Raw genomic sequence first — 10170 nt, forward strand, 5'->3', positions numbered from 1 at the left:
TATTGTCTGAAGAAATTTACCTGCCAAAAACATAAATATGCATATCTATCATGTGGGCCTAAAAGTTTTTTTTAAGTCACTAGATAACCTTATCACATATTTTGAAAATCAGACAAAGAAAAGTGTTTATAAACACCAAGTAAGCTTAAAAAAACAAACAAAAAAAGTATTCATTAATATTTTTGCCTCAATTCAAACTACATAAATTAATCTTATTATTAAATTTAATAAAAGAAAATAGCAGATGCACACACAGTGGATTAGATTAATAAATGACAGATGCTGTGTATGAATCATTCACAAATAGTGATCTAATTAACAGCTTCAGAGGAAAAAAAACATTATATAACATTATATATTATTTCACCTTGTAATTTAGGGCAGAATCAGTGGAAGCTTTGCTCATATGCGAGTCATTTCCAAAGGGAAAACAGACCTCAGTCAGTCTCCTCTCAGACTGCAGGCAGTTTTGCTGCATGGCAAGGCTGACCGACTGGTGCCTGTCAATGCTTTGGAAGTGAGAGGAGCTCACAGCAGCACTTGTTGCTTACTGAAGGCAGCAAATTCAGTGTGCTCTGTGCATTCCGTGACTTTTGCAAAAGTCGGACAAACATCATTGAAAAGGGTAACTAGATTCTAGGACTGGCCAATGAATTGAGTTTATTAATTAATCGGATAAACTGTATGTTGTCCATTTCATTGTGTTTTAAAGTTATTAATACAATGTAAGTTTTACACTTTGAGGACCCCGTACAGACTAGCAACCACTTTGTGGGAGATAATGATATGAAAAATAAACTAAATTAATAAATCAATTGTTACATTGTTGTTTCCTCTGCATGTTCTGCATGTTGCATGAAAATATTACATTGAGATCTTATAATACTCAGTGTACTAGTAATGTATCAAGTTACAAACTTATTACAAGTTTCCCGGATCCTTATATGCACCCTAGCTGTGTTTCCCAATAACTTTAGAGAACCATCACAGGCAAACATGTCTTTTCATCAGATTTCACCATACATGTTCCACACCATTTAAAAATTGTTAAATGGTGCTTTAAAACAACAAATTGTGTAATTTTTATGTAAAAATTTCACCTACCTGCTCTCCTCGTTCATCAAGCTGAAGAGTCCCATTGTCTTGTCGCTGATAAGCTGGATGCAGTCACTGTTGTCAGTAAAGTCAATGTTCTGCCAGGTTATACCTTCTGACACGTAGTCCTCCTACAGTTGAATACAATTGTATTTAGGTAATAAACTCTTTGGAAATTAGTAAATGTTTTGCTCTGCAATGAATCTGGGACTTTATTCTTCAACCAAAACTAAATTCAAGTGACTGTGGAAATTTAAAGACTGTCAGTTTCATAGAAATATAATAACAGAAAACACTAGAAATTACCTGTTTAAACTTAAAGATGTTCTGATTGATGTAAAACTGCTGCTTCTCACAGGCGTAGTTGATGCACAGCTGCTCAAAACTGTTTTTCTGGAGATTCTCAAATCCAAACATGTCCAGGACACCAATGGACAAACACTGAAAACAATACATTAACTCTTAAAAAGTCAGCATTTGATATAGATGTATTACTGTGTACAACAACATCCACAAACATTTATTGAAAGATAAGCAAAATATAGAAAACAAGATTTAACTCTTTAGGGGAACGAAAGCCCTACTGGTAGAGCTTTCAATTGTAACATACGTAACTGAATGACATGACTCACAGAGACAGACTCCTCCATGTCTCTTCTGTTGAGCATAGCATGGTTAATGTGAAGCACGATCCAGTCAAACAGAGCGCTGTATAGAGACTTGGCCAGAGAGTCACGTGCAGAGTTGGCCTGAAAACATGAAGCAGCACCATCCAACTCAGCATGAATTAAAGTCCCTCTAAGTGTATTTGCAGCAGCCAATACAATTAATGCAAAACAATAATATAAATTGAACAAAAAAGACCAGAATAATTGAAGTTTAAGTAATAAAGGATCTTAGCAGCACTGGTAAACTGCTTATTACCTCTTGTAGTGTGTATGGTGCATCCACAGCAGAGGCGGCAGTTACGACTGTCTTTTTGGTTAAAGTCTTCACCAGGTGCTCCTTTTTCACCTACAGAAGTAAAAGTTCATCACAACAGTGATCACATCCATTACTTGGCTCTGATATCCTAGTTTCTATGAATTCATCCAGATTAAATAGTTTTGCTTCATTAGCATAAACCGAATCTGCTGATAAACAGTTTTAGCCATTGTTGGACCAAACAAAGACACAAATAGCATTTTGCTAAATAGAATTTCTGTCAATTGCATCTTTCATGGGTAATATCTATGATGAAATATGCTATAATGTGGGATACGGGATGTTACAGCATCAAGAATAATTTAGCTTTGCTTTTAGTTGCCTGTTATCACTGGACTAAATCATCATGGCCAAATAATTTAAATTCATGCTGAGCTGAGAGGATATCCATCAGTGCAAACAGATTGTGAGTATGGCCTTGATTAGGTTTAAGTAAAACCATTATCATATCAGCAGGGATACCAATTATTCTAGTCTATGTTGGATCTCTGAGCTGCAAAGCACAATCAATGGCATAATTTTGAAATATTCCTATTAAAAATATTTGGCTAGTTTGGCTTGCAACTGTTTCAGATGTGTAAAAAGATGCTAAATATCTTTACTTGCCAGTAAAACACAATGCAGTTATGTAGTAGAGTGACAGGGGTATCACAAATAGAGAACTACACTCTATGAAAACCAGCAGTGTTTAATAGTATGATTACCATGAGCAGATGTGACAGTGAAGATAAAACCTCCGTGGGTCCAGCTTCCAACACCTGAGTATCATTTGACAGATTGTATGTCACATTTCCCAGGAGTAGGATGGCAGAGAGGACAGAGAAAATGCTATAAAGTAAAAAAAGACACAAAAAAATACAATTTAATAATTTCTAAAGTAAAAATAACACAAATATGTTGAAGGATTGAGAGCTGAATGTCAACTAAGTAGTAGTTATCCTTTTCAAATAGTATCGGGGTTGTTAAAAGTTGTACTTTAAAAGAGTTTTAGCGTGATTTAATATATATCAGTTATTCTATAGCCGAGCTTCCAAAACATTTTCTTGAGTGTCCTCATGTCTCCATTTAATAAAAGGTCATGCCCCAATGCCAGCTGTCACAATCAAATGCACTAAAGTGAACATCTCACTACCGAAAATGATTATTATGAGTTCCAAATAAGGAACACTAAGCGCCAACACTTAATTATTACAGTAGGTTTCACTCAAAATAAAGTCACAGTGGCAGCTGTGGAAGTCACCTTGATTAAAGGTGGGGGTATAAATGAGAATGGAATGGCTTCTTCCCTCAAATGGAAAAACAAAGAAGTCATTACTATGTCACCACAGTGATGCCTCATTCGCATGGCTGCAGCTCTGTGGCACTGGGTAACATAAAATCAAAAATTTACCCCTTTCTTAAAACAAATGTATATAGTCAGATAAAACTTTTTCAAAAAGGACATTCCCTTTAGGAATTAATACATTTTTTTCTATACCTAACTGATTTTCTGTCAGTGTGATGAAGATGTAGCAAACCAGTTCCACTGGTTTGCTGCGGAACTGGAGCTGGTGAAGATTCTCAGTCATCCATGTCATAGTCATTCCAAACAAGTTAAAAAAAACAATCTACTGGACTCTGTTTCAAAATTTTAAGATGTTTCACTTCCCACACAAATGTTCATTAGAACCTCACAACACAAGGCTGAGCATGTCCATGCTAAAAAAAGAAGGGAAGCACAAAGACAAGAAACACATGAATGATGCTCTCCAAACCTGTGGATACCCAAACTGGGAGTTTGTCAAACCAGCAAGGAAATCCAAAAGACACACAGCAGAACACAACGGTAAGAAGATTAAACACAAAAAAAATCCAAATCCTTTAGGTCTCTGGAATCTCTGAGAAACTCAAGAGGATTTTCTCCAAACACAAAATCCCAGTACATTTAAAATCAAACAAGACCTTAAACAGAGACTAGTGCATCCTAAAGACAAAACCCCCAGACCAAATATGAGCGGAGTGGTGTATACAGTTCAATGCAGTGAACTGCATACACAGAAGCATGGCCCAACATAGAAGTGCGACCTCCTCGGGACAAGACTCGGCTGTACATCTACATCTTATGGACAAAGGACAATTCCCTCTAACGACCCCCCTTCAGACACATAGACGGGTAATGCAAGAACCCAATCGACCCCCCATTCCTAAGGGGCGTACCTGTTGGTCCGGTTAAATTTGCATGTTTTCTAAGTCAAAACAAGGCTTCGTTTTTTGGTCCACTCTAAAAAGCCTCAAACTCAACACGATTTGTGACATTTTGAAAGGAAAAAGCTTCCTGAATGGGAAGTGAAACATGTTCAAACTTGGAAACAAAGTCCAGTGGACTGTTTTTTAACTTTTTTGCAGGGAACGTGTTTCCTCCTCCATTAGGTCTCCATCACACGTGCTGCCAAATTCCAGTGAGACTGCACTGATTCAAACTCACTATTTAATGGCTGGGTAGTCCACTCACCCTACACACTACATGGTTTGGGACGGCCGTTATGTGCATTATGTGCCCATAATGGGGCAGACCCTGCGCAGGAATGTGCAGACAGAGGGTTAGTGCTTAGGGTTAGTGTTTACAGCCTGGTTTGGGATTCAGCCTCACTGGAATTTGGCAGGGGTGTAATGGAGAACTAATGGCGTAGGAAACGCATGCATATAAAGGTTAAGTTCTGCTGGTTCACTGCATCTTCGTCACAGTCACAGAAAATCACAGTTTAGGAAAAATAAAAAAGACAATTAATTCCATAGGGAAAAGTCCTCTATACACTAGCTTCATTTGACTCAACTCTATTTTTATAAGAGAGGCAAATGTCTGATGTCATATCAGCAACATGGTGCATCACTATGTTGCCATAGCAATGACGGTTTTCCTTTTCCATTTGAGGGAAGGGGCTGTCCCAGTCTGATTCATAGCCGCCCACCTTCAATCAAGGCACAATCCACAGCTGAGAGTTTGACAGCACTGAGAGTGACACTCCCCAGGTCTTATTTTGTATTCCTTCATTGAAGCATGTCTGACTTTAATTCTTCATTTTTATAGAATTTTCATTTATTAATAATTTATGCAGATTCAAACAGTAAATGGCCTATTCTTTACACTACATTCAGTGAATTACCCATTAACACATTCACTGATGATGGCAAAAAACATTGTAGCCACAGCTCCCCTGGGGCTCAAAGACCGAAGCGAGACGCTACCCCTCTGACCAATGGCGTAACGATACAACAATAGGCCTGCAACACGTGATAAAAGTTCATGATATGGCGACAATTCCATAAATTGGCCAAGAAGATACAATTATGCAATTCTCAGAAGTATATGATCACACATCACACCCGGAAAAATAGTGACTGCACACCTTGAATGGAACCATTGGTGACAGCGCACCACCGCATGTTACAGACATCCCAAGTTCCGAAAACTCATTTCAGGGAGATGTTTATCGAACCCCCAACCCTGCCATAGAAAAACGACCCAATACGTGCCCCATACATATATTACACACATAATCATTCTTCACCTTCACTAGACATGGTTATGCTTTAGTATATTAGCACAACAAGCCATGGGGCTACCTTCAGCTTAAAGGCTCCCCTCCTCACCTGCGCTCTGTCCATTCATCTCCTGGTCGCAATCTTTACTCACTGTAGCAGCAACGTCCAACTCCCTCTCTTCGGATTTTTGAAAGAACATTTTTATTTTGGGAAGTTTTTTCCGTTCTTCCAGCAGCTCTTCTTTCCTTTTTCTTTTCTGGAATCCGCGTAAGTACCTCTTTTTGATATCCCTCGTCGCTAACACATTGTTCGTAATGGTTATGGTTTTAATCTACGCTCCGGGTTACGTCGTAGTGTAAAAAATAAAATACTATTGTGGTTTGAAACATATTATATGGGTGTATTTTTTTTTTTTACCAACCGTCTAAATGACTATACAGTCATTAACATAGTAATTAAAAGTAACACTATCTGCTTTGCTATTGGCGTCGTGTTTAAACGGCTCATCATCATGTTGAAATCTGGCATGTGTTGCGGTATAAATACGGTCCAGTGCGGTCAGTAACTTGAGTATCAGGTGGGTTTAAGAGGAGTTTTTCGCACCATCTGCAAAGAGACGTCCTAGTCCACAATTGTGTAGGGGGCCCACCAGGCGTCAGTGATTGGGCCCCTAAGAGGCATGGGCCCTTAAGCAACTGCTGTCTCTGCTTACTGATATTTACGCTATTGCCTCTGACCACGATCAGTAGACAATAAACAGTCAACCATTTCATGTCAGTGAAAAATCCTACACCCGACGCAAAGATTCAAGTTATTTCCATGACCATGGTTGTTTTTTCTTTTAATAACCAAGGGGTACAAACAATTTTGTCCCCATGTTCACAGTATTTCGCATATGTACTGAAGGTAATAATCTTTTTAAAAGCCAGACCCTGTATAGACAAACATGAAATTTGCCTAAATTTCATGATTACACAATTCATTTCTCAAACTGTTGTGGAGTTAAAATGTGAACTGGTCCAAGTTGTTCTCTGCCTCACTCAGAAATGTTCAAAACACCTTTAATACTTCTAAATTCTAAAATTAAATAAATATAGATACAAATATGAAAAATAAGAAACGTAAATCTAGGGTTAGAGAAATCACATGATGGAAACGGATAAAAACAACAAAACAGGAAATATCTGCATCTCAAGTGGTGTTAAAGGCCAGAAAAACAGATGAGTTTTTGGTTGTAAAATCAGAGAGAAAAGGCTTATCCAAATTGTAAGAGTAGGCCATTCTACATCTTAGAAGCTACAAGTGAGCAACACCTGTAAATAATTATTTTTGTGTAAGTAGTGATTAGTAGGAGCAAGGAACAGCACTGAGGGATATAGTAGCTTACAAAGACATAAACCTGGGTTTGTCCTGGTTTATAGGAGTCTACAGGTTAAAGACATGCTGCCCTACCCTTCCCCTGGGCAAAGACAGTCACTCTATGCTGTATTCCTGTGTAAGATTACTATACAGTGATAATCTACTTATCAGCTGATGACTGTCAACCTGATCAGCTAAACATCTGCTTGTAGGATGAGCTGCAAATTTTACTGATCGGCGATCAGTTGAATGAAACGTGTAGTAATTGGAGGACGTGATCCGGCAAAAGCAATGAGATCAAAGACAGACAAGCTGCATTCTTTGCATCCATTTGAGAAAAAAAAGATATAGAAAACGTATAAAACCAGAAATAAAAGTTTTAGTAAAACCTACTATCTGAAACATTTGATCAATTTTTTTTAATAGCTTGTAGTCATAAAAAGCCTAAGAGCAGGCTAACTATTTTTTGCTATTAAAATAAAATTACCTATTCTGCAGGACATTGTCTTTCATTTTCTTTTAGCCTGGAAAGACAAAAACTTAAAGCTGACTGAAAACAAATCTTCAAACTGAGAGCAATGCTTTAATCTTTAAGTTAAGCAGCAGTATGACAGCCTCTAGTGGTGTGAAAGCTCAGGGCAATCTGTAACTTGTTTGAACTTATCTCACCTTAAACTGACTGGGAAAAACATTCAGAAATGAATCCATTTAACCTAGTGTACATAAAAGACATAACAGGATTATCAAGTTACCCCATAATCAAATGTGGTTTTATATCTAATCAATATAACTGATTAATTGCAACCTGAGCATTTCTAATTTAATATCCTTGTCTGAATATTCACCGGTGGATCGAACCTAAACAGGCTACTAAATACACTGCTTGGGCTTTCATCTACTCGTTATGTCCTGAGGCGTTCAGGGGAGCTGGCTGGAGAATGTGCTGCATTTTTCTCCAGCTCCAAAGTGACAAGCTCTAACCTGTTACCAACACCAGTATAGAAAGCAGAAACTACTCGACAGAGTTTGGTTTCAGTTACACTTTGCTCGTCGTCTGCACAATCTTTGACGGCAAACGGGTGTAAACTTTAATCGAGGCGAGAGAAGCGTGTAAACAGGGTAAAAGCAAGGTAGTGTGTGTGTATGTGTGTGATCTTTATTCTATCGCTGATGATAACGTTTGGTAGAAAGTAATTAATTGAGCGTTAAACTGCAATTACAAGCTTAAGATTTCTTTAAAAACTCAAATTAAAGAGATCTTTAAAAACAAGATGCAAAGTGGTGCACCATCTCATCTCATTTTTTTTTTTTTTAATGGGGGAAAACTTTGCTAAGGCTTGTGGTATTTCAGATATGTTGCTTCCAACCGCATGTACCGTTTCTTAGTGGGGGCCAAAAAGCCAACCATCTCCATAGCTTGCTTGAGTCTCTTGTACTCCTGTTTGAGATCGTCCACGTCATTCAGCTGAAGCTGTCCCTGCAGACAAAATGGATGAGAGAAATATTAGAAACTGATTGATTACTGTATCCTAAATAAAAATGACATCAAACCATTAAGTATTCAAAAGAGAGAGAACAAAAAAAGGGAAAGTCAAAGGAATGCTTACAATGTGGTTCCAGTAAAGACAGTACAACTACAAAAAGGAAAATATCAGTTTGTGTTTATTTTGATTCTTTACATAAGAGGACAAGATATAGACAAGTAAAAAAAAAAAATCTAAACATTGTAAGGAACGTTTTCATAATTTTAAGGGCCAAAAAAAAAATGAGGGTAGAATAGGTTTGCATATTTAACATTCTAGAAATAATATACAGTTTCAGACCAGCCATGTTTAAAACATTAGTGGGGAAAAGACAAATAAAGTACAACGTTTTACAAATAGTAATCGTCCATTTGCACTACATTTGTTGAATAACTGGCACTGCCAGGATAAGAAGTGTAAAACTGATGAGGGACGGTTGGACTGATCAGATTGAGAACTGTCTGTTGTTATGTGAGGATTTTTCTGTGAACAGCCTTGAACAAAAAGCATCTGAATTCACTGGAGAAGTTATGTCAGAGGGACTGATATTTTACAGACAAAGGAGGACCTTAAAGGGAGATGCTGCCATGCATTTCAGTGGATCTAATGTGACAAGCTCACCAAAGAAAGGGCTGCCAACAGATGGGTCAAAACGGGTAAGTCTAAGTCCTTGTCAAAGAAAAACGTTAGATATTGCCATTTATTATTAATAGAAACAATTCAAAATGAGTATGATGAAAATAAGGGATCAGTTTCAAATATCAGTCATTTTATTCCTATGAAACAATAGAAACAAGATCTGCTCAGTCTGTGAGAAGCAGATCTCAGAAATTGTTTCAATGATTTATGCTATTATATGGTGTAAACGTAGCATCTAAAAATATCTGCCTGAGGATTGAGATACATTTTACATTAAAGATAAAAAACTACTTTAACACACTTTTAATACTTTTTTTTAAAGAGACCCTGATTTATATGTTTTAATATTGAATTTATAAAAAAACCTAGAAGACTGAAATGTAAATGGAGGGGGGCCCACTGAAATAAATGCATCACTACAGTTTTTAAGGTTGTAATAAATTAGTTTTATGTACACTAGGTTACAGATACTGTCTTCAAGTCCTAAACTCCTCTGTTACTGCAGTGGCACTGTCAGCCCTGCTACATGTTTGAAAATTTAAACTGTATTCTTAATGTGAGGTCTGCTATCTAATGAGAGTTTATGTTTAGATGCCAAGGTTTCTTTTTAACATCATAAAAGAGTGCATCAAAATCTCAAAATAATACATTGGAAGTCCTTTTCTTAAGGGAGATTTTTATCATATTTCTCAACAGCTGCTCATTTCAGAGCACAAAGAATAAACTTTATGGACAGGATTTCTAGTAGTGTTGCACCGAAACCGATACCAGTATCGGGCGGGGCCCCAATCCAGCCCTAAAATGGTGGTATCGGTATTGGCGAGTACCAACAAAAAGGGCACCGATACCATTTTGAGAGCCAAAGGTTTATTCAACTATTGTCATCCACTCCAGGTGGGCAATAAAAAGTTCTACTGAATTCACTTTCTATTAGCCTTTTTCCTGCTTTACAAAGGTAGGCAGCAGCTTGACAAAGCCATGATGGCAATTATGGCTTTTACATCCAAGTAGTATGCAGTTCTTCATATACACACACACACACACACAC

At 37.4% G+C, this 10170-nt stretch overlaps 1 protein-coding gene across 3 annotated transcripts in view; it reads right to left on the reverse strand.

Annotated features, from left to right (window-relative positions):
- The window catches only part of LOC107094231 (unconventional myosin-IXb-like), a 51798-nt gene that overhangs the window by 22135 nt on the left and 19493 nt on the right, over nucleotides 1-10170 (reverse strand). For all 3 annotated transcript variants that reach the window (XM_015389742.1, XM_015389741.1, XM_015389743.1), the window contains 6 exons: nucleotides 8337-8437; nucleotides 2784-2907; nucleotides 2020-2109; nucleotides 1728-1844; nucleotides 1402-1536; nucleotides 1105-1226 (listed from right to left, as the gene is read on the reverse strand). In XM_015389742.1, the coding sequence (XP_015245228.1) occupies nucleotides 1105-1226; nucleotides 1402-1536; nucleotides 1728-1844; nucleotides 2020-2109; nucleotides 2784-2907; nucleotides 8337-8437 (689 nt within the window). The remainder of the gene's footprint in view (nucleotides 1-1104; nucleotides 1227-1401; nucleotides 1537-1727; nucleotides 1845-2019; nucleotides 2110-2783; nucleotides 2908-8336; nucleotides 8438-10170) is intronic.

The sequence above is a fragment of the Cyprinodon variegatus genome, unplaced genomic scaffold, assembly GCF_000732505.1.
Source record: "Cyprinodon variegatus isolate N-32 unplaced genomic scaffold, C_variegatus-1.0 Scaffold471, whole genome shotgun sequence".
NCBI lineage: Eukaryota > Metazoa > Chordata > Actinopteri > Cyprinodontiformes > Cyprinodontidae > Cyprinodon > Cyprinodon variegatus.